The sequence below is a fragment of the Sinocyclocheilus grahami genome, unplaced genomic scaffold (genome assembly GCF_001515645.1).
Source record: "Sinocyclocheilus grahami isolate Dianchi unplaced genomic scaffold, SAMN03320097.WGS_v1.1 scaffold270.1, whole genome shotgun sequence".
Taxonomy (NCBI): domain Eukaryota; kingdom Metazoa; phylum Chordata; class Actinopteri; order Cypriniformes; family Cyprinidae; genus Sinocyclocheilus; species Sinocyclocheilus grahami.
Window position 1 is genome coordinate 1,781,728 of NW_015505449.1, and position 24,702 is coordinate 1,806,429.

At 35.7% G+C, this 24,702-nt stretch overlaps 3 protein-coding genes and 2 long non-coding RNA genes across 5 annotated transcripts in view; all 5 read right to left on the reverse strand.

Annotated features, from left to right (window-relative positions):
* Positions 1 to 1,657, reverse strand: part of LOC107599686 (guanine nucleotide-binding protein G(olf) subunit alpha-like) — a 32,945-nt gene extending 31,288 nt beyond the window's left edge. The window contains exon 1 of the mRNA XM_016291363.1: positions 980 to 1,657. Coding sequence (XP_016146849.1) covers positions 980 to 1,439 — 460 coding nt within the window. The 5' untranslated portion in view covers positions 1,440 to 1,657. The remainder of the gene's footprint in view (positions 1 to 979) is intronic.
* Positions 1,658 to 6,245: 4,588 nt separating this feature from the next.
* On the reverse strand, positions 6,246 to 7,256 carry LOC107599734 (p21-activated protein kinase-interacting protein 1-like). Its single transcript, XM_016291416.1, has 5 exons — positions 7,144 to 7,256; positions 6,918 to 6,970; positions 6,629 to 6,774; positions 6,405 to 6,460; positions 6,246 to 6,291 (listed from the first exon to the last, which is right to left on the reverse strand). The coding sequence occupies exons 1-5, from the start codon at positions 7,245 to 7,247 to the stop codon at positions 6,246 to 6,248; spliced, it is 405 nt and encodes a 134-aa protein (XP_016146902.1). The 5' UTR covers positions 7,248 to 7,256.
* Positions 7,257 to 7,487: 231 nt separating this feature from the next.
* Positions 7,488 to 8,205, reverse strand: LOC107599692 (uncharacterized). The gene is made up of 4 exons (XR_001610693.1): positions 8,139 to 8,205; positions 7,918 to 8,039; positions 7,764 to 7,839; positions 7,488 to 7,535 (listed from the first exon to the last, which is right to left on the reverse strand). It is a non-coding gene; the product is annotated as an uncharacterized lncRNA (long non-coding RNA).
* Positions 8,206 to 8,220: 15 nt separating this feature from the next.
* Positions 8,221 to 9,575, reverse strand: LOC107599691 (uncharacterized). Its single transcript, XR_001610692.1, has 4 exons — positions 8,874 to 9,575; positions 8,653 to 8,774; positions 8,499 to 8,574; positions 8,221 to 8,267 (listed from the first exon to the last, which is right to left on the reverse strand). It is a non-coding gene; the product is annotated as an uncharacterized lncRNA (long non-coding RNA).
* A 570-nt stretch (positions 9,576 to 10,145) lies between these two features.
* Positions 10,146 to 21,973, reverse strand: LOC107599690 (N-acetyltransferase ESCO1-like). Its single transcript, XM_016291369.1, has 10 exons — positions 21,892 to 21,973; positions 19,447 to 21,181; positions 18,448 to 18,532; positions 15,641 to 15,707; positions 15,059 to 15,143; positions 14,646 to 14,777; positions 12,352 to 12,441; positions 12,130 to 12,273; positions 11,612 to 11,796; positions 10,146 to 10,935 (listed from the first exon to the last, which is right to left on the reverse strand). Exons 2-10 carry the CDS (start codon positions 21,178 to 21,180, stop codon positions 10,788 to 10,790), a joined length of 2,670 nt encoding a protein of 889 aa, XP_016146855.1. The 5' UTR covers position 21,181; positions 21,892 to 21,973; the 3' UTR covers positions 10,146 to 10,787.
* Between the last annotated feature and the right edge of the window lie 2,729 nt (positions 21,974 to 24,702).

Here is a 24,702-nt window from a genome sequence, read left to right on the forward strand (position 1 = left end):
AATGTTTTTTGAGCAGCAAATCAGAATATTAGAATGATTTCTGAAGGATCATGTGACTGGAGTAATGATGCGAAAATTCAGCTTTGAAATCACAGGAATAAATTATATTTTAAAATATTTTAAAATAGAAAGCAGTTATTTTAAATATTTCAGAATGTTACTGTTTTTGCTGTATTTTGGATCAAATAAATGCAGGCTTGGTGAGCACGAGAATTCTTTAAAAAACATTAAAAATCTTACTGTTCAAAAACTTTTGACTGGTAGTGTATGTTAGCCTATAGTTTGAAGTTAAATATATTAATATTAATATTAATAAGGTGAGTCTGAGATGTTTATTTGACAGGGATTTGACATTTCTTGTTTGTATGAAGGCTAAATACAAATAAAAGGTGAACATTTATTTATTTGCGTCATTTTTTCCCCCTAAAATATTATATAGTTTTATAGGAGTAGGTTTCATAGACTTGGCAAATTAATTTTTCATAAGTTTGTAGGTACAGACATCTGTTGTGGCCGTTCTTGGCAGTTTTTATGAGGCTTTTTTAATAGTGTTCATATCGATATCGGAATTATATCATATCGACCGAAATTAAGAAATATATCGTGATATAAATTTAGGCCATATCGTCCAGCCCTATTTACTGTTATGAAAATATCCATAATTCATAATGTTTTTATTGTTGTAGTCTAATAATTATTTAGTTATGTGTCAAAAGCAGAAATAAAACCAGCATATTGGTATGTATAAAAATTTTATCATTAAAATAATCGGTATCGGTCATTAAAATAATCATTGATTAGTCTCTAAAAGTGGAGTATGAGGCGTTATGAATGTACTGAGAATATATAAATATTCACCTTCCAAGCATATGCTAGCATACATTTGAGCACGGCTATATGACCCATTTTTAATAATAAGGCAATGATAAGAAGAAGAGGAAGAAAGCCACCATACAGTAGGCACGGCAGCATCACCCACCTAAGAGCAGCAGCCGATGCGTCAGTTTATATTCCTGTTTGAGTTCCTTCAAGGCCCTGTCAATGTTCTTACTGACTTTCTTGGCCTCCTTCTCGGCCTCCTCCTCCACCACCAGTTTGTCCCAGTTCTTGTGTTTCTGGGCGCTGCTGGGAGTCTGGAGCAGCTGCAGCCTCCTCTTTCCTCCTCCTCCGTTCTGGATGAGCGCTCTGTCCGCGTCGCCACGGCGGAGCTCCCCGGCCGGGATCTTGCCGGCGTCCCCGGCGCGTAAAGGGGAGGTGGATGATGTCTTCCCGCTGTTCCCCCCAGAGTCCTCGTCGTGCTGCCTGGAGCCCCGGACGCATGAAGGCATCATCATCATCCCGGGATCCGGAGGCTGGTAATCTGACTCCGAGTTGGTGCTGGAAACGGATCCACTGAGGTCCCCAAACAAGCGGGGACGCAGACTGTAACACAGCCCCATGATGTGGCCAGGCGCTCACTGCTGATATTTGATCATAAATACACAACAAACGCTCTATTGCCAGTGATTTAGCGCATCATCACATGAGCTGATAGCACACGGTGCATTTCCCAGCCATGCGTAATCCCAAAATGATGCTCTTGTATTTACAAAATGTCATTTTGTGTGTTCTTACAGTCCAACCTACGCGCAATAGTCGGTGGATCACCTGACATCTGTCTGTGCTGACAGTGCAGGTCCACCTTACCGTAAAGAAACCAAAAGCCCAACCACACAAAACCAGTGGACACGAGGTCATCTAGGTGCGTTTTTGCGCATGTATTGGGTGATTTGTGCGTCTAAATCCCCGTTGAGGGTTCTGGACTATTTGAGCATGGAGACTGCCTTATACTCCTGAGACCCTACTCACTTATTAGACATTTAATGAGCACACCTGATGTATTCCGAGTGTGGAACAGTATAATAACAAAAGTGAATCTCTAACAATGTGAATGTTATAAGTGATACGTTTATTGTCTATAAGACGTAATAATAAAAATGAAACAAAAAGCTTCGAAAACCACATTCTCGTTATTGTAAAGTTTTTTTTAGAAGTTATGGAAGTACGTTTTATAAGAAAATACTACTAGTCTTTCTACTTAAATATTGCACCTTTTAATAAATGTTACTTGCCGTTTCTTATAAGTGAAATGTAGCTATTTCTGAGTAAAATTTTCTAAACCATTTTCAGTGTTACAGCAGCATTTTTCATAACTGTATAAAGAAAAATTACATTTAATCATTTAGCAGACGCTTTTATCCAAAATGACTTACAAATGAGGGTAAATAATGAAAGTGTAACAGACTGTATTTTACATTTAATCATTCTCCACTAAAAAATAAATAATGGAGAAATTTCACTCAGGCATTACAGGTAAATTTCCCAGATGGGACTAACGACAAAGAAGCGACACAGGAACACATTGAATTAAATGTATTTTTTTAAGTAAAAGACTGTAAAAAAAAAAAAAAAAATGTTAAACGTACTCCAGTTGTTTTATTTGCAACTTCAAACAATAATTTTTACAGTGTATTGTGACATTTTTAAAACGATTTACCAATATTGACAATGGTTACACGCATGTGATTTGTAGTGAGAATATGTTTTAAAGGGGTCATATGTTGCTAAAAAGAACATTATTTTGTGTATTTGGTGTAATAAAATGTGTTTATGCGGTTTAAGGTTAAAAAACTTATTTTCCACATACTGTATATTATTGTTTCTCCTCTATGCCAAAACGTGTCAAATGTGATACATCTTTATATGCTGTAAAAAGAACAGCCATTTGTGTGGTCTAAAAATACTGGTTTTATTTAAAGATTTTGGGGCCCTCTATAGGTCAAAGCAAATACATCTCAGTCTGTGACTAACAATACGCTGTATTAATTATGTCTTGGGTTATAAAACTTTTAGATAAGAGTTACAGATCTGTACATGATATTACTAAATATTTTTGAGGAATTAACAATTACCCAAGATGGTGAATATGGATATCATCTGTAATGTGTAAATATGTAGCGTACATAAATCAACAACTATTTGAATCTCAATAAAGTAATACATTTTATTTGCTTTAATTTGTTCTTCTACAGTTATGAAGGCACTTCCATATGACCCTAAACTGGATTTAGTTGTCTTCTTCATACAACTTGTATGAAATGTCTACACATGTCAGTATATATATATCTATCTATCTGTGTCAGTGCATCTCCGCAGGATCTGCAAGTACAGTTTCTGAATGGTGTCATCGTTTCTTCTTTTGTGAATTCTGTAGCACTTTCACACCAATCCTCAGGAACATCAACAAACTGCAAAGACAAGCAACAAAACATAATTCAACAACCAAAACAATGCATTTGTCCATGTTAATGTCAATTACAGCATATGTCAATATTGTATTTTTTTGCCTGTATATCAACATTATGTATATCTGGGAAGTCTTTTTCAAATGAAAAATTTGGAATGAATAAAAAAATCATACATAATATATAAATAACAGCTCAAATAAAATATCCCTGCCTCGCTCCTGCCATGAGTCCAGCTGGCATAATCTTCCATGAACTCAAAAATCTCACTCCCATTAGAGCAGTCAGTGATCCAGAAGTGCCTTCAAATATAAAATCAAATCCCATTAATGTCATCTATGATCCTTATTCATTTTAATACATTGTGTGTGTGTGTATATATATATATATATATATATATATATGCCCTATTTAAGGGTATAGGGGGCGATTTCGGACACAGCGATGTTTTGAAGAATGTTGGTAACCAGACAGCTGCCGGTAGACAAAATAATGTTATGAAAGTCAATGGCTACCAGCAACTGTTTGGTTACCAGCATTCTTCAAAATATCTGCTTTTGAAAGAAAGAGACTCATACAGGTTTGGAACAAATTGATGGTGAGTAAATAACTTTTCAATGACTTTTCATTTTTGGGTGAACTATCCCTTTAAGGTGAGATCACATTAGTGAATTTTCAGCTATATTTCGCAGACTAAAAAGGTCTATATTGTCAAGCTCACACAGAAGTCACTCTCAAACCAAGCAGCTTTCTGTCGGTCAAAGCATTAAATTCATGTGACCAACTTGAACCTGTTGCAAAATCTCGAAATTCCCACTAGGATGGATTCCTATTGAAACGACTGGATTTTGCCTGTGAAAATCGGCTGAAACCCTGATAAATGTAACCGCACCTATAGAAGCTTCAGGCTGGGCAGATTGTTCAGTACTCGTCTCTTTCGCTTCACCAGGTTTCCAGATGGAAAGACAGGTGAGTCTGGCAGTGGTGTTCACCTGGCCAAGCAGGGAAGGAGTCTCAAGGTTCTGTATGTGGAAAGAGTGAGTATAAAATACTGATCAACCAAAATGAAACCATCAGGCCAAATTATTTTTATGTCTAAAATGGTTCAGCTCAAGGTTAAAAAAAATCACTTGTGTCTGTGTGTTACAGTTACTAGCAAAGAAGATCATACAATACCTCAAGATTGAGTTTCCACAACTTAATGAATCCATCATTTGATGCTGTAACAAGGACACAAAAATCATCCTTCATGAAGGTCTCAATGGCTTTTACTCTGGGGGGGAAAAAAACATTAAATGAATTAGGGATGTTCATTTCGGTTATTTTTCCTAACCGACGCTTGTTAACCGATTGTTAACCGACAAGATTATTTTAAATTAGAACTGAATTAAATTCAGAAAGGATAAGTGTCTGTGACCCGTTAAAAATACTAACATTTGTTTCCCGGGGATTCATTTTACATGCGCAAAAAGCAGCAAACAACAGAACATGAGGATTCACATGGCCATCATATCACATCACGCACCTGCAGCGCTTCTGCGAGGAGAAAAACATAATAAAGCTAGGCTATATATATATATATATATATATATATATATACATAAAACAAATAAATAGGCCTATACAAGAAACATTTTTACGTAAATTATAAATTAAGAAAATGTAAGAAAAACAAGTAGCCTAGTATGCAGAGTTTCAGTTTATTTTTGTGCTGCGCGAAAGGAAACAGACGGCAGAAAGCGGCATCCTATTTTTAGGTTTATTTTACAAAAGCACATAGATTTGTTTTTATTGTGAATGTACACAAATAAAGGCAAACCTTTTACAATTCCGATTATCTTTAGGACTAAAAGGAGTAGTTTCTTCAACTGTTAGAAGGAAAAAATTCAAGTAATTGCGTCGGTGCCACATGCGCGCACACAGTTAAACATTGCTACCTTGACAATGCAGCCTGTTCATTATCATAATAAAATAGTCAGTCAAACATATGAAAAAAAAAATTTGTAAAAAAAAATATGTAGTAAAATCTGTTAAGCCGTTAAGGTTAAGTGTTATCACTGTACCGCTGCGATGTAAAACATTTTGTTTTATGTGGATTACATTGGAACGCGAGTGAAGTACATAATAAATAATAATTTGCCATTCAAATACAACGCGAATACGGTAACATTTGATTTTGTGTGGAATGAGAGACCCAACGTTGTTTCAGTTTCGTTTTAACCTAAATGAATTCGTTTTGGCTTGCCATTTATATTGCTATAGCTTCTTATATTTTTAATTCTTTAATTCTTTTCTAAATACTGTTAATTGAAAGGATTTGTTGTGGAGTGAGGGGAACTAACACTAGCTATGTTTACAGTGTTTATTATAATGTTTGTAAACATTTCGCGTCGGCATTAGGTCTATTTCTGAATGAAATAATAAAATGCGACTTGGGTTTTTTTTTTGTTTCTCTAAAAAACAAATTTTTTATACGCGTAGCGTATTTTTACCATGCAGCAAACCATTTTAAATATTTTGATAAATTACTGAAAAAATAAATAATTAAATTACTTTTTAAAACGTTTAACTGATTGTATTAATCGGTCAAAATTTGGTTAAACGGTTAAAATGAACATCCCTAAAATGAATACAATAACAAATACAGCTTATCTGAAGTGACATGTGGCCAAGTATGGTGACACATACTCAGAATTAGTGCTCTGCATTTAACCATCCAAAGTGCACACACACAGCAGTGAACACACACAAACCGTGAACACACACCCGGAGCAGTGGGCAGCCATTTATGCTGCGGCGCCCGGGGAGCAGTTGGGGGTTCGGTGCCTTGCTCAAGGGCACCTCAGTCGTGGTATGGAAGGTGGGAGAGAGCGCTGTCCATTCCCCCCCCCCCCCTCCAACCCCTGCCGGTACGAGACTCGAACCCACAACCTTTGGGTTATGAGTCCGACTCTCTAACCATTAGGCCACGACTTCCCCACTCATCTCACTCATTTTACAACGCATTCTGAGTATTTCAATGCACTAGAACAATTTTGATGAAAAGACAGACCTAGAAATGGCCGATTCACTTGGATTAGGATGCAGCCTTAAAGAAAGGTTAAAAAGTGGCGGTCATACCTGTTCTCATAGATACGCACGCTCTCATCGTCTCCTCCCACAGCCAAGAGTGTGTTCTTGAAGAGACATGCAGAACAGAGGCTGGAATAAGATTTCTTTGCAGTAGAATCAATTGAACACATTACATTTGACAAACCAAGGAAGCAACATTTTAATTGCAAGTTAAACTAGAACTGACTTAATAGACATATCTGTTCTCTTGCGACACCGATAAGACTGATCACCTTCAGGAACTTCACACATGAAATCCTTTGTGTGAATGCAATGGTTCCAGTAATTGTGGCAGATTTTAGAATGTAAATGTCCACTCGATCATTCCCAACCACTGCATACTGATCTCCGTCTGGTGACCACAAGACGATCTCTGCATCTACAAAACACACAAGTTTTGATTTAACTGAGAAGTTTAATTTTCTCAATATAATACAATTATTCTATCAAATCATTTAGAAAACAAGGAAAAACAAGGAAAATACAGAATCAGAAAGTATATCTTATTATAATCTCACTTACTCTGTTTAAGATTCTTGATGAAAGCTGAACGTCCTTCAATGAGATTCCATGTTCTACAATAATATTACATTTTGTCATTAAAACTATAGTTTTGTTGAACCGCAAACCAAGCCCAGTGATATTTATTACCATTCATACACAAATTAAAACAGCTTAACTTAATTTACAGCTTAACAATCAATCTGACCAGGACTTTTGATATTCATGTTAACATCTGTGTACTTGCCGCAGAGTCTTGTCTGTTCCGACAGAGAGTGCGAGTTTTCCAGAAGGGTGTACAGACAGTGAAGTAACATGACCCCTAAACAAATAAATACACTGGATAGGCATTTGGGGTCAGCAGGATTCTTAACATTTTTGCAAGTTTCACCATGGTTGCATTTATTCAAAAAAATACAGTAATATTGTGAAATAATTTTACAATTTAAAATAACCGTTTTCTATTTAAATATATTTTAAAATGTAATTGATTCCTGTTATGAAAAGCTGAATTTTCAGCATCATTAGTCTTCAGTGTCACATGACTCTTCAGAAATCATTCTAATATGCTGATTTGCTGCTCAAGAAACATGATGCTGTGTGTGCATGATGGGTAAAGTTGGGCTCAATTGCCCACTCCTAAAACAGACATAAAAAAAACTTTAGAATTAAGATTATATTTAAAATAAAGTCTAAATAATTATTAGAGCAAGTTATTATAATAATAATAGGTCTGTTTGTAAAATTATGACAGTTTGATGACAATGCAAATGCAGACTGAAAAAAAACTACATTTAATATTCACTATGAAAACAAATGAAGATTCTATCAATTAACAGAATTCAAGTTTTGAAAAATGATAATTACCTAATCACCAGGACACGATATCCAAATACTATCTGCTCACAACAGCCAGCGACCAACTCGACGTGATCCCCCATGACTGTAAAACACGTGTTCATACAGTTACACACGGCCTGTCCCTCATTAATATTTAATTATGTTAATAAATCTGTTGTACCTATATATTACACCAGACTAAACGCTTTAGAACGTAAACTGCATCTTCCACAGCAACATGCGAGCTGTGTGATCGCTCCCTTTAACGTCCACCGGAAGTGCGATATTTCATAATAAGAGTTTCTATATTTTAATAGGACAATTAAAAGTCAATAGGCATGTCGTCCAAAAGAGGGGAGAAAAATTAGTACAAAGTTAGAAAAACAGGAAAAAGGTTTGTACCTGATTCTTCAGCATTGTTGAGACCTCGTGTATTATGCCAAAGATGAAAACAACTTATGTACATGCATACATAATTCCACTAGATGCTGTGTGTGCATGATGGGTAAAGTTGGGCTCAATTGCCCACTCCTAAAACAGACATAAAAAAAACTTTAGAATTAAGATTATATTTAAAATAAAGTCTAAATAATTATTAGAGCAAGTTATTATAATAATAATAATAGGTCTGTTTGTAAAATTATGACAGTTTGATGACAATGCAAATGCAGACTGAAAAAAAACTACATTTAATATTCACTATGAAAACAAATGAAGATTCTATCAATTAACAGAATTCAAGTTTTGAAAAATGATAATTACCTCATCACCAGGACACGATATCCAAATACTATCTGCTCACAACAGCCAGCGACCAACTCGACGTGATCCCCCATGACTGTAAAACACGTGTTCATACAGTTACACACGGCCTGTCCCTCATTAATATTTAATTATGTTAATAAATCTGTTGTACCTATATATTACACCAGACTAAACGCTTTAGAACGTAAACTGCATCTTCCACAGCAACATGCGAGCTGTGTGATCGCTCCCTTTAACGTCCACCGGAAGTGCGATATTTCATAATAAGAGTTTCTATATTTTAATAGGACAATTAAAAGTCAATAGGCATGTCGTCCAAAAGAGGGGAGAAAAATTAGTACAAAGTTAGAAAAACAGGAAAAAGGTTTGTACCTGATTCTTCAGCATTGTTGAGACCTCGTGTATTATGCCAAAGATGAAAACAACTTATGTACATGCATACATAATTCCACTTTTGAAATTCAAGTGATGAAATTGGTTAAAATACAAATTCAGGCCATTCGTTTCAGGTCAGTCATTTGTTTCCTACTATAGGGTTAAAACATTATATTGTATGAGTAACAAATGTAAGCTGTTTTTCATCACTGTTTGTAAAGAATGAGCAAACATCCCATTTACAAATACTGTATAAAATCATGCCAATCATCTGGCTTCTAAAGTTGGTAATAGCAGAGAACTAAATTGTAATTCAAATAAAAATGAAAAAGAACAAATCAAAGTTTTGGCTGGAGTGATTTTAAGCTTTTGTCCTGCTGTCGAAGATAAAGAAAGATCTATCTGTAGTCATTTTCATGGGTAAATTAATATAATTCAATCAAAATACATATACATACATAAAATCATTCTAAAAAATATTAAAATTAGATGGAATACTATGAGCGGGCAAACTTTCTGAATTATTACACTTGTGTTTTAAAAACAAACGAATCAAATTCATTCCGCACAGTGTTGTGCAAAACCAGCGACTTCTTTGAAATCATCTGCTGTCTATCATGTCAATGCCAAGCATGTAAACCTCTTTAAAGGGGTCCTATTATGCTTTTTCACTTTTTCAACTTTAGTTAGTCTGTAATGTTGCTGTCTGAGCATAAAAAAGATCTGCAAAGTTACAAAGCTCAAAGTCCAATTCAAAAGGAGATATTTTATTTAACAGAAATCACTTTTCAAAAACTACAACGAACGACTCGTTTGGACTACAACGCATATTTTCCGGGATTTGTGATATCACAAATATCGACGAATGGGACGAGACCTGGTTGAGCTGCACTAGAGAAGGCAACGAGTGTTATCACTATGTCGGAGACACGCTAGCTTTCCCAAAGCAGACGAACTTAAGAGTGTTACAATCGTCCGGGTTTAAATCGCGCTCAAATTGATTTGATTTTGAGCAATATTTACACTGAAGCTCGCAGGCGGCTATTATAAGGGGCATGACATTTCCCGACTAGGTGACAATCCCAACACACACTGGCCCAGCTAACCAATCACAACACATTTTGTATATCAGAAGACGGGCCTTCATTTGATACAGGAACTATTCGAGCCGTTCATGCCAGACTGGGGAGAGAGGTGTTGTAATAATGTAAAATATGTGAAAAAATAATGTGTTTTTCGAACAACCTAGTATGAGAGCCTGTTCTAGTACACCCCCAAAACAAAATCAAGACTTTGTAAAAGAGCATAATAGGACCCCTTTAAAATGCACATGGAACACACTGTATCAGCAAAATACTCTCTCTTTGAAAATAGCTGAGATGATGTAAGGGTTAACGGGAGATTTCCATGACAAATTCATATGATGTTTTTCAACCTGAGATTCAAAAGTCGTCGCCTCACGACCGAGGCATTGCTTACAGTAGAAAAGTTCACACGTCTTCCTATATGTTCTAGGAAGAAGTACTTACACTGATTTTGCAATTGTGCACTGGACTACATGGCTTGCACTTAAACGGCGAGTCCTAAAATAGGCTGCAACCTAAACCTGAGAGAACAGTTTAGATGTCTTTCATTGAACGATGCATCAGGCATAAGCTACTGTGCAGGCTTATTAACTGGCCGTGAGGGTTAGATATCAGTGTCTAACATCCTACACCTCCTGTGCCAAACTTTGCCAATTCAAACCAAGACTCTGAAGAAAAAGAGCCTTTAAAAACACCCTATGGTTTGACGGTTTCTGTTCTCTCACTTCATTTTTGCACTGTTTGGTACAGTGAAATAAAGTCTTCTAAGTCCAGTCCTCTTCTCAAATGTCAATATTTTAAAACTGAGCTCTATGTCCACATCCTGTCAGGTTGAGCGATTGCCGCTTACAAAGTTGTAGACCAAAAACTGAGAGGTTCCACAGTAATGCGTTGCGAAGAGTTTGCCGTCAGGCGTGGGATCGGAGAAGGCGATTTCGTCTTTACTTAGATGAGACCCATAGATGAAATTATTCCTGGAGGAAAAGAGGAGTAAACATTTATGCATTATTGTAACACTTTACTTTCTTGAAATCTGTAGAAAGATTTGTAGATCTGTAGAAATCTGAGGATTTTTAAATATATATATATATATATATATACACACACATTTTTATGCTCACAATTACAGAAAAAAAGCCTAAAAAGGCAGAAAAAACAGTAACGTTTTGAAATGCTTATCAATTTAAATAATAAAACATTTTAATATATTATGGCAAAGCTGAATTTTTATTCTGATATGCTAATTTGGTGCTCAATAAATGTTTATTATTAATATCACTGCTGAACACACTTGTGCTGCATAGCATTTTTGTGGAAACAGTGATACATTTTTTCATGATTTTTTGTTGAATAGAAAGTTCAAAAGAACAGCATTTATTTGAAATAGAATTGTTACATTACAATTGTCTTTACTGTCACATTTGATACATCTAATGCATCCTTACTGAATAAAATAATTAATTTATTTAAAAAAATCCTAACTTATTTTAATATAATTATTTTCATAAATAATTGCATTAAAATGGTACATTTACACCTTTGACAGTATGAAAGTAGTTGTTGTGTTTTAATGCATTATAACTACCAATATTTACATAACACATTATATATGTGCTTACAATTACTCATAAAAAAAATTCAACCCTTTACCTGAGGCACTCGATCATGCGTGAGGCGATGCCTCTCCGTCTCATCATGCTGAACACCCAAATGCGACTGATGCCACAGAGCGCCGGCTCAGGTACAGTAGAGCAGCACCAGGCCCTCTGACGCTCGTACATGACCTTCTCTCCTTCTGAACCCTCCAGCCCGGACTCTTCTATAACCCTGTATCCCTGCACACCACAGCCAAAACAAACCCATCAGATGTACAGACTAAGATGAACATTACACAAAGACATAGCAACTTACAATGACTTCAATTAGTTGTCAAAAAGTCAATTTGGAATATGCAAGTTTTTCACATTTTCTGTGCTAATTGAGAGAGAAAACCAGTGGAATTCTGATAAATGGATTTAAATAATGTAAAATATAATAAAGTATATTAAATGAGCTTAGAGTATTGTACTCCTATTGGTTTCTAAAAAATATGGCAATGAATTTAAGATGATAAAATGCAAGATATACACCTATAAACATGCTATTAAACACCTGTATGCTCAGCTGACCTCTTGTATGTGCTCGGCGATAAGGCAGCCAGCGACTTTCTTATCATTTGAAATGAAGAGGAAGGTTTTGGTCTGTGACGGGATCTTGGTTTCCACTTGCTGGAAGCCCAAGTCATTGTCCACCATTTCTCTGATCTCCTCAACCTCAAATCAAACAAGACAAATATTAGAAACAGGCATCATATGTATCAGGAAAGCTATTAGAAATCTCGAAACAAGTACCTTTTTCAGTGCATACTTAGGATCATCAGGGAGAACAAGAATAATCTTGCCATCAGGATACTCTCCCAGGATTCTCTCTTTCTTCCAGCCCTGGACCAGATATTACAATAAAGCTTTTGAGACATGGGTATGTAGTTATTTTGAGATTGTAAACCTCATCCTAAACTGGAAATTAAGCAACACATAATTGTGTCTCTCAAATATTACACTATATACAACACACTATATTAAAGGCACAGCTAAATGCGGTAATGGTTATAATTTTTGTAAAAGTTGTAATGTTTTGTACACAACTTTATTGTAATGTTGAATGGCTAAATTTACTTATTTTATCCCAAAAACAGTAAAAAGATGCCATTTAACAAGTATTGGAAATATAATGTCTAATATTGTTTCTAAATGAATTTGAAGTCACTGTGAAAATGTATTTATGATAACAAATTCAAATTTTAAGTGCAATTAATTGTGATTAATTACAGAACAATGTGTGATTAATTTGTTAATACATGTACATTTAATGTGTAAAAATATTAATCACATTTTATATTAAGATTGAAAAATTATATATATATAATTTTTAATTCTACATTAATATTTCATATTTTTTATATTTTCTGACTGACTAAAACAACATCTTTATGGAATGGTAAGTAACTTTGAATCACATAATAATAAGTATGTGGATAAGATGCAACAGTTTCTCTCTTGACTCACCACATATCTGACAGCACTGATGAACTGGTTGTGGAAGAGGAGGTGTTGGGATTCGTCCTCTGGGCTGGAAGGAGAGTGCAGCATCCCACAAACGTTACACGTCACCGCACCAAACGCCTTCTGACCAGCATCCTGTAAAGCACAAAAACAGCCATCACTAAATGCTAATGAGCACCAATGCTCCAATGTAAAATAATGATGGGCATGTTGTATTCTTTTCTAGGTTTAACTGTTTATACCAAAACAATCTCATAGTTGTAACATGGTATTCATTTATTTAACACAAAGTCTGTAAGTTAATAAACTAAAAAGAAAGAAACACAAGGAAATTATTATGAATTAATCCAAACGGTGATGGGGGATAAATTAACCCAAGCAAATACACAAAGTTTATTAGGATATAAATGACTTGCATTGACGGACTGTGCTGCTGTACTAGCAGGTTTGGGGCTGGTTGTGACCTCTTTCTTCTGTTCTGCTCCAGGTTCAACACTAGAACTTGCCATGAAATGTCAACAGAAAGGGTTTAACTCATAGATGTTAAACAGCTTTTCTATAGAATGATTTCTAGACTCGAGAATAGACTAGACTCATAGAGCAGATGGTACTCTAATGACATGAATTCTTTTGAGAACATCATTTCAACAACACATTGAAAGCTGCAGTGTGCAATTTCTGCTCTAGCATCAACAAATGGAAATGCAAAAATAGTGAATTTCTCAAAAATGTATCCAGAGCAAAATAATAGCACCTAAAACACATGGCATTGGTTGTGTCAGTGTTGCCCAAAACAAACAGAGTAACGCTCTAATACGCAGATCCACATTTCATTTATTTTCAGGCAAATAAAATCAAATATCTTACTTTTAGTTGCATATTAAACTGATAAAGCATTTTCACAACAAAATTACAATTCAACAGGATATTGTGCTTTTTCACAGACTGGAAAGCAAGTTTTTACTTTTCAAATCTTTAATGAAAGTCCTTTGAATTACCTGTTGCTGTTTTCTGTTTGCGTCTTTTGGGCAGGTTCTTGCTGTGGAGAGGGTTTCGGCTTATTTTCTGTGAACACATGCACCACAAAGTAGTTAAAAAATATATATTTTTAAATGTTTTAAAATAAAAGTATTATCTGTATCATACTGTCAAAGAGAATTAGTTTAGCATGTGTTTAAAGGGATAGTTCACCCAAAAATAAAAACAAACGCATCGCATTGCTTCAATAGGCCTTTATTAACCCCCCAGAGCCGTGTGGACTTCTTTTATAATGGATGTATGCAATTTTTTGGACTTCAAATTTTGGGCTACCATCCACTCCCATTATAAAGCATGGATTAGCCTGGACATTATTTAAAGAGCAGGTCATATGGTATTTCAAAGTGTCCTAATACTGTGTTGGAGTCCCCTACAACAGGTTTAAATGCATCTAAGGTCAGAAAACATTGTAATTTTCTCAGAATATACATCTAATATTAGAGTCATTTGCCAATGATTTCTAAACGGTTCGTTCCAAGCAAGTTCGAAGCAAAACGTAATAATAAGTATCTGGATAGGACACAACAGTTTCTCTCTCGACTCACCACATATCTGACAGCGCTGATGAACTGGTTGTGGAAGAGGAGGTGTTGGGATTCGTCCTCTGGGCTGGAAGGAGAGTGCAGCATCCCACAAACGTTACACGTCACCGCACCAAACGCCTTCTGACCAGCATCCTGTAAAGCACAAAAACAGCCATCACTAAATGCTAATGAGCACCAATGCTCCAATGTAAAATAATGATGGGCATGTTGTATTCTTTTCTAGGTTTAACTGTTTATACCAAAACAATCTCATAGTTGTAACATGGTATTCATTTATTTAACACAAAGTCTGTAAGTTAATAAACTAAAAAGAAAGAAACACAAGGAAATTATTATGAATTAATCCAAACGGTGATGGGGGATAAATTAACCCAAGCAAATACACAAAGTTTATTAGGATATAAATGACTTGCATTGACGGACTGTGCTGCTGTACTAGCAGGTTTGGGGCTGGTTGTGACCTCTTTCTTCTGTTCTGCTCCAGGTTCAACACTAGAACTTGCCATGAAATGTCAACAGAAAGGGTTTAACTCATAGATGTTAAACAGCTTTTCTATAGAATGATTTCTAGACTCGAGAATAGACTAGACTCATAGAGCAGATGGTACTCTAATGACATGAATTCTTTTGAGAACATCATTTCAACAACACATTGAAAGCTGCAGTGTGCAATTTCTGCTCTAGCATCAACAAATGGAAATGCAAAAATAGTGAATTTCTCAAAAATGTATCCAGAGCAAAATAATAGCACCTAAAACACATGGCATTGGTTGTGTCAGTGTTGCCCAAAACAAACAGAGTAACGCTCTAATACGCAGATCCACATTTCATTTATTTTCAGGCAAATAAAATCAAATATCTTACTTTTAGTTGCATATTAAACTGATAAAGCATTTTCACAAGAAAATTACAATTCAACAGGATATTGTGCTTTTTCACAGACTGGAAAGCAAGTTTTTACTTTTCAAATCTTTAATGAAAGTCCTTTGAATTACCTGTTGCTGTTTTCTGTTTGCGTCTTTTGGGCAGGTTCTTGCTGTGGAGAGGGTTTCGGCTTATTTTCTGTGAACACATGCACCACAAAGTAGTTAAAAAATATATATTTTTAAATGTTTTAAAATAAAAGTATTATCTGTATCATACTGTCAAAGAGAATTAGTTTAGCATGTGTTTAAAGGGATAGTTCACCCAAAAATAAAAACAAACGCATCGCATTGCTTCAATAGGCCTTTATTAACCCCCCAGAGCCGTGTGGACTTCTTTTATAATGGATGTATGCAATTTTTTGGACTTCAAATTTTGGGCTACCATCCACTCCCATTATAAAGCATGGATTAGCCTGGACATTATTTAAAGAGCAGGTCATATGGTATTTCAAAGTGTCCTAATACTGTGTTGGAGTCCCCTACAACAGGTTTAAATGCATCTAAGGTCAGAAAACATTGTAATTTTCTCAGAATATACATCTAATATTAGAGTCATTTGCCAATGATTTCTAAACGGTTCGTTCCAAGCAAGTTCGAAGCAAACCCCTCCCTTCCATAAGCTTACTCTGCTCTGATTGGTCAGCTGGCCAAGCCTGCTGTGATTGGCACAGAGAGGAGTCCTTGAGCAAGTTAGCGAGCGCTACCATTGACAAAGCACCTTTACATAAAACAATAATATAGTGCTCCAATCCGTTCTTATAATAATAATGACATAAAATACAAAACACTTATGCAAGCGAATGTCCACAGCTAAAGTTTAGCTGCTAAACTGCAAACACTTAAAACAATAATGGTGGATATGTTAGCCGAGTGCTAACGTGACTAACTGATGAAACAATACAGTTTGTAAACCAGAATATGTCTACTGTAATGTTTGAAGAACGACAGACAAAAGACGCTCTGTCTTAAATTTTAATCAGAACGCAGAACAGCTCACAGGCGCACCAGCCTAACGAACTCGCTCGTCTCTTCCGCATTAACCCTATAACTGCTGGTGCAGCAAATAAACAGAAATTTCACAATGATTATAAAGTCTGTGCACTACACTACATTCTTTATTATTAAACGAAGTAATTAGAACAACGTCAGTCTACATTAATCGACACATTCTTAGGAAATAGTGGGTTCACAGCGAATTATCAGAACTACTTCAGTAAGACTGAAGCTTTTTACCTGGAAACCTAAAGCTGCACTAGGTGTACAGTAGGGCTGTCAAAAAAAAAATTATGAATTTCGAATATTCGTCGAATTTCAAATAAAAATCCACATTCAAATGCAAAAACGTTGCATTCGAATTTTAGGTGTGCATTAAGGAGGCAGCCTTATCAGTGGCTGATGACGATGTAAGTGTTGCATTATAATGTTTTTGTTAGCCTATCCAGTTGAAGCCACTAGCTGCTGCGTTGTTCATTAAAAAATATTGCAGAAAAAGAGAACATCAATGCAGAGAAGATCTTGTTTACATCAAAACTGAAACTAAGCCGTTCACACAGAACACATATTTCGCACATTTTTTCTTCTAGAGGGACATCTATCACTGGTGCACTCGCGTCTCGCACAAAAGAGCTGCTTGTTTAGAAAGCCATGTAAAGTTAATGCAAGTTTAACTTTGAGAAAAAAAAAGCATATCTCAAGACTTTATGGCGGGGTTTTTTTCCCCATCCCACTGCATCTCATGTTTTTAAATGAAAAATGTACTCTGTGTGATTGGCTTTCCGCCCTTTGTATTAAACTATGCATACATACATACATACATGATGCTGTTTTGTTTATAGTTGTTTAAGCAACTTAATTATAATTGGTTTATAAACATTATTTTAAACATTTTGCACTTTTTTTCCACAGATAGTCATGTTTTCTTATGCTTTGAAGAAATGTGCATTAGTAATACCGGGATTTTGCTCGATGCACCCTGTTGTAACCTCAGGAGAGAAGCCAAAAGCTTTTCTTCGCCCTAACTGAAATTAAGCATTTTAAATTCTAATATAATTCGAATTTTGATAATATTTCAGTACAAAATTCGAATTTAGTTTTTCAGCCATTTTGACAGCCCTAGTGTACATCATATATTAGCACAAAAACGTGATCTTTTGAGCACTCAATTGAAAATGTACACATAACGTATCAATCGTACTTACAGGTTGTGCTTCTGAGAGCTTGTTAGTCCAAATAAAGAAGATTAGAAGCCAACGAAGACAAAAGCCAAGATTAGAGAAGCAGTCCTTGGTAAAATGACATGCACACAACAAAAGGTTCGAATTGTATTTCTGTGGTATCCTTGAACACAGCGTCTTCTCAACATGATGTAAACACACTAACTAGCGGAAGTGTTTGTGGGCAGGGCAGACTCGCGGGCAGGCGGGGATTATGCAAATGTATTACCCAGTGACGTATACCGGTAACAGGCAAAAGATTAGAAAATATGACGACTCGTTAAGGCGATTCAGAATCTTTATTTCTCATGCACTTTTTTGATTAACAACTTTGCAGATTCTTTTCATTTCTCATTTAAGGATAGCTACGTTATAAACTGCAAAAGAGATATTTTTCAAAAACCCATATGACCTGCTCTTTAATATAACTGCGACTGTATTCGTCTGAAAGAAGAATGTCATATACACCTAGGATGGCTTGAGGGTGAGTAAATCATAGGGTCATTTTCATTTTTGGGTGAACTATCCCTTTAATGCTGTAACACATTCATTATTTGTGTATGATAAGCACCGATTATGAAACTAGCATTGCAAGATGGACAGAACTTTTTATGAGGCTTGTTGTGTTTGACTCAAAAACACACAAATCAATACACTGTTTACCTGCAGAAGTGGGGACACATGGCTTCCTCTCCACTGCTGGTTTGGGCTGCACTTTAGCTGATGAAGAGGGCTGCTCTGGTTTGACCTGTGAGCATGACACATTTTGTGAACAGCTGTACTGGTAAGATTGTTAGTATAGACATTTGATAAAGTGGACATATACTTGACCATACATTTTAGACTATAAATTGTAAGTCTGAAAAAAGGGATGGAAAAAAAGGAATCATACATCCTTCCTCAACAACCTGCACAATTTGAAGTTTAATTTAAGCCAAAAATTATGCTGAGCAAATTATTTGCTGAAATTTAATATTCAGGGATGAGGCACTGTTGTAATCACTACTTTACAAATTACTCTACCATTCAAAAGTTTGGAGTTGTGTATGATTTTTCTTTAAAGAAGCCTCTTATGCTCACCAAGGCTGCATTTATTTGATAAAAAATACAGTAAATATTGTGAAATATTATTACAATTTAAAATAATTGTTTTCTATTTGAATATATTTTAAAATGTAATTTATTCCTGAGATGCAAAGCTGAAATTTCAGCACCATTACTCCAGTCTTCAGTGTCACACGATCCTTCAGAAATCATTCTAATATGCTGCTCAAGAAACATTGCTTATTAATATCAATGCTGAAAGCAGTTGTGCTGCTTAATATTTTTGTGGAAACAGATATTAAAAAAAATTCAGGATTCTTTGATGAATATAAAGTTCAAAAGAACAGCATTTATTTGAAATTGAATATCTTTTGTAAAGTTATTAGTGAATGCATCCCTGCTAAATGCATGATTTCTTAAAAAAAAAAAAAAATTTTACTGACCTGAAATCTTTTAATATTTTGTGTAATGTAAGGTATTTTAAAAGTATTTTTTAAGCATCATAACTGAGTGCATTATAATACACCATTTATTGATTTGTATTTCTTCATAAATAATTGCATTAAAATCTGTAAAAATGTGAACGGTAGTGTATATGGGTGTGCATGAGTGTTTCACCTCATTTTTGGGTGCTCCTGGTTTGGTCGTCTCCTCTTCAAGACCATCGAGTTCAAAGTCATCTGGTGAATACTTGCGTCTGGGAGTGTAGGCTTTATACTCCATCACTGGTTTGAGGCTGGTGATTCCATTAGGCATGGGTGGCGCCTGAGCCGGAAGTGCTCGCCTGGGTTCATTCGAGCCCACTTTGGGCACGCTTTCCGGCACAGGAACCTGTGCAGGGGTGATGGCCGGGCTGGGCGAGACTGATGGAGCGTCGGTCTCCTTGGGAGAACCAGCCTGACTCGCTTGATCCGACTTTAGCTTCTTAACACGGGTCCAGGTCAACTTATCCCGCTGAAGCTCCACCTGCCTGAGCCTCTGAAAGCGGGATAGTTTCTTCTTCTCCTGGGTCTTGAGCGGCAAAGACACCTGGCTGAGGAAAAAACGTTTCTTGGGCGTACCATCCTCAGGTCTGGGATCGTCAGTCATGTCACTGGGGGTTTCGGGGGGAGATGCGTTTTCAGACACCTCTTTTTCAGTTTCGCAAACCTCCGTAGATTCACTCACCTCCTTTTGTTCATCAATATTTGTCTCATCTGAAGCTGCCGGAGCATCCGATGCAATATCATCTGCAATTTCCTCACAGAGAGCAAGGAGGTTGAACTGCCGAGGTGGAGGTTTCTTGGCGGCAGCCGCCCTTTCTTCGGCCAAAGCCGCTAGACGTGCCTTCGTCCGAGCCTGTGGGTTCATCTCCTGCTTTTTAGGAAGCCCTAGCGTGGAGTCCGTCACACTGTCCTGGGGCAAAGAGGGTGAGGAAGTGACCTCCTTACATGTCACAGCTTCACCTGTTTGTTTTTTCACCGTTTCGTCCTCTGATTGCTCCAAATCCTCATAGGTTTCGATCTCCACCACACAATGTTCAATCTCAATATCGTCAACCAGAAATGCTTCTGTATCCGGGAGAAACACTTTCGCCACGTCGGTACTTTGTATGCTGTCCTGCAGGGAACACGTGTTCACTACTTCTAACTCATCCATGTCAGAAATGTCTTTACCGGCAAACGAGTGTTTAGTGATGCTAGTTTCTTGAATGACTTTGAAAAGAGCCTCTAGTGGTGGAGGAGATTTGCTCATCACATCTACTTTTGCATCCACACTCACTGTGATTTTCTCAATAGGGTCTGTCGGAAGCTCCTTATGCTCTTCTACTTTGCTCACTCGTGGTTCGTGAAGCGACTGCAGATCGCTTACATTGGCCACGTAGATTTTGTCAGGTTTGGGTAACGTGATCTCCTCACTTTGAATGTCAAGCAATCGCCCGTAATTGTGCTCTACTTGCACAGGAAACAAGGCTGCGACTGTTTTAATCGTTTCGGAGATGGAGGGCTTTTCTTTCTTTACTCTTGGAACATACTTCTTGTTTCCTTTTTTCAAGACAGACATATTTTGAGATGGTTTATCTCCAGAAGCTTTCGGCTTCCCCTCATCTTTCCGCCGTCTTCCTCTTAAGCCCTTCTTTTGTGGCGCTTTCAAGCGAGACGACCGTCTAACAGGTTTTCCATTTTCTTCCCTCGGCTGTGCTTGTTGTCTCTGCTTAGACGACTGAGTTTCCAACGCTTTGTTTTTTGGAGGTCTTCCTCTCAAAGACTTCTTGGGCATCTGAGATTTATCTGACTCCACGAGACTCTGATCCATCTTTGATTTCTTAGCTTCCGGTTCAGAAGAAGACATCTTTCTTTTCTGCCCAGGCATCCTAGGGAGAAATGACAGAGCAAGTTACATGCAAGCACAGAACCAATCATTTCAGTGTGATTAATATGTGATTAAGTATGTAAGGAGGTGTTTGCTTCAAAACAAACCTTTGTGTAAAATCTATATAAGTAAGAGTAAATATTAAAATTAAATATAAAACTCTTGCAGAAAGAAACAAAAACAAGATTAAAAGAAATAAGATTCATATAATAGTAAACAGAAGATAATCAGTGACAGCTGAGGCAATTCACTGACATTTAACTTACAACAAACGCTCCTACAATTTGTAATAACAACAACACTATTATCTCTATTCGTAATGTATTAAAATAACGCAACATAAATCATATAATCTTAATTTTTATACACACATCGACATGTCAACAGCTCAGATCAGAGTCTCTGCTTCTCCAAAGATGACAAGTATGAAGCGAGAATGAGTCATTTATTCTCATTTCCAGTGTATAACAATTCAAACATTATACAAAAAGCGTTAAATAAATGAATGACATTTTTCAACGGTCTCATCAGTCTGACGTCGAGAAGAAAGTTAGCAGAGCTGGCTAACTCCGTTAGCTGCCTCCTTATACAGCCAGCGACGTTCACACTACTGTCGATGAAATATTACAAATAAGTCAATAAGACTTACATATAACTATTATGACTGGTAGAAAAACAAACAGCAGTAATAAAGTGCAGTGCCGAACTTACCTACGTTTTCCTGTTTCTAAACAACAGCTGTTTTCCGCTGTGTGGAGCAAAGTTTAGCCTCACTTCCGGTGCTGAGTCTTCTTCGGCGAATCTGCTGTGTTTCCGTTTGATTAAACGACACCTACTGGACTAGAGGACAGATAGTAATATCATTTCACTATTTACCTACATTTCTTATTGCTCCTTAATGTGATGTATTGATGATACAACATATACATTTATGTATTATTATAAATTATGATTATGTTTTAACGTGTGTGTATATAGTATATTTATATATTATTATAGTTATATTATATATAATATTATAAATTGCAATATATGTATATATGCGTGTGATATAATGTAATAATGTATGCATTATTTTTCTAACGATATAATGTAATTTTTTTTATAAAATATGAATATTGATATTAATTATATATAGCCATATCACTCTGCAGCCCAAGACTGGTTGCCCACTGAAGCTAAGCAAGGCTGAGCTGGTCAGTACCTGGATGGGAGACCTCCTGGGAAAACTAGGTTGCTGCTGGAAAAGGTGTTAGTGAGACCAGCAGGGGGTCCTCACCCTGTGGTCTGTGTGGGTCTTAATGCCCCAGTATAGTCAAAACAATACAGATACAAAACAGATTTCAGTACTTCAATAGGTTGGTATATAATAACATTTTATCAGTTAATGAAATTACGGTATTTAACTGTAAATTTAAGTTAAAACCGTAAAACCTAAAACGCTGCTACCGTATTTTTTACAGTAAAATTCCGGCAACCACAGTTTTTTTTTTTTTACAGTGTATATATATATATGTGTATGTGTGTGTGTGTGTGTGTGTGTGTGTGTGTTTTATAAAATATTAATTAATAATTTTTAATATAATAATATATTTTAAATATTAATTAATAATTTTAATAATAATAAATAAAAAAACATTAATATTTGATATTTTTACATATATAGTGCAAACCTTTTAGAGTTACTCTATCCAGTTGAATGTAAATTAATATAATATAATATAATATTCTTATGTACAGTATTATGGAATCCATACAGTATATCTACTTTTTCTCTCTTAATGCAGTTTTGGCCTCTAGATGTCAGATGGAACAGAAATTTCAGGAGTTCCGAGACATGCAGTTGTTTTATAATACACTTGTCTTGTTTTATTCTTATGTTGGGATACATGTAGCGCATGATGTCGTTATGTAAACAGCCAAAAGGAATCCTGAGAACCAGAAATAAAAAGCTTTGTGCATTTAGTATTTTTTCATGTCATTACATTGTTTAGAGCATAAGAAAAAAATGGTAAAATAATTATTTTGAAAATGTATATTTTATTCATAAGTTATGCTATGTCCTCTGTAGAGGACACCAGGACTCAGTTTTTCTAAAAAAATAAAATGACAAGAATAGACATGAAAAGGCAAAAACAATGGGAATTTTTTTTTTTTGAATCACCAATCAATTTTTAGGTTTCAGGATTTTTTTATACCTAACTTTGTTTAAGGATGGTTCTCAACTATGTTATAAAATATATAACAAAATGATTTGATATACCATTTTGCTTTATGCAATATGTGTGTAAAAATTCCATAAACTGGTTTTCCCACTAAGCACAATGTTATCTATAGACTGTATCTAATTTGTATATTAAAGTGCTGTTGGGACAGCACGTTGAAAAAAGAAGTGTAATAATGGGAGTAGTAATTGGCCAGATTTTCATAATATCTAATATTTCATAAGAATATTGATATATAATTTGTTCTCCTATTCAATTCTTTTGTCTCCCAAAATGTATAATAAACATGCTTTTAGTCCTGGTGTCCTCTACAGTGGACATGTATGAAATGATGGAGAAGGGTCTGTCTGCGAACTGCAAGAGAGGGGCGTAACTGTCTATCTGTAGTATATTGATAATGATGAAACGTGCCCATTTTGTGGTCTTGTTGAAGAAACAGCCGCCCTTTTTTTGTGATTGTAGTATAGCCAATACATTTTGGGTTGATTTAAGTTCTTATATTTTTAACTCCACTAATGTGATCCAGTTTTATCCTTAAAGCATTTTTTTTTTTATTACGAAAACCCAAAATCGTTATCTCTTGAATATCTTGTTAATTATTTTGTGCAAAATGTTTTATCCACAAGCAAAAGTGGCTTAAATCTCCTTTGTTTGATTCTTTTTCTTGTTGAATTTAACTCTCGTTTCATCCCTCGGGCTTCTAAAAAAAAATGCATCATGATGAATTATTCAAAGATATTTAACCTTGTCACTGTGCTTTTTTTTGTGTATATTATCTCATACCATGATGAACCCATGAATTTTTTAAAACTGTTTTATCAGAATCAGAAGAGCTTTATTACCAAGTATGTTTACACACACAAGGAATTTGACTTGAGGACAGGAGCTTCCAGTGCAAAAGAAAGTACAACATAGTGCAGACATACAGAGGAATAACACAGTGGGGATGTAATATAACACTAATATAATATATGCCATTATGATTGTTCATTGTTAGATACAACCATCTTTCCCTGATCTTTTATGTAATTATAAGTTTGGCAATAATAATAATAAAAAAGAGGGACAGGTGCACTAACACCTCATAGCATCACTAACTCAACAATCTAGTACTGTTTTCCTCAGCGTTTGCAATATCTGCACAAAGGATATGTCGGGCAGCTGCTCGAAGATCTCGCCTTTGGAGAAGACTGTTGATTTTATACTCTAAAAATGTAAGTATTACTACTTAAACATGACGATTACCCCAGAATTAATTGCATCGTTGGCCCACCCCAACACTTACATGCAATAATAA

Excerpts from the sequence above, each read along its gene's own strand:
- LOC107599734 (XM_016291416.1), bottom strand. The coding sequence starts at position 7,247 with ATGCCTATCCAGTGTATTTATTTGTTTAGGGGTCATGTTACTTCACTG. Across the intron at positions 6,775-6,917 it reads CATCAAGAATCTTAAACAGA|ATGCAGAGATCGTCTTGTGG; the intron begins GTAAGTGAGATT and ends TGTGTTTTGTAG. Across the intron at positions 6,461-6,628 it reads CATGTGTGAAGTTCCTGAAG|AACACACTCTTGGCTGTGGG; the intron begins GTGATCAGTCTT and ends TGTCTCTTCAAG.
- LOC107599690 (XM_016291369.1), bottom strand. The coding sequence starts at position 21,180 with ATGCCTGGGCAGAAAAGAAAGATGTCTTCTTCTGAACCGGAAGCTAAG. Across the intron at positions 18,533-19,446 it reads CAGGAGCACCCAAAAATGAG|GTCAAACCAGAGCAGCCCTC; the intron begins GTGAAACACTCA and ends TCATGCTCACAG. Across the intron at positions 10,936-11,611 it reads CGCATGATCGAGTGCCTCAG|GAATAATTTCATCTATGGGT; the intron begins GTAAAGGGTTGA and ends CTTTTCCTCCAG.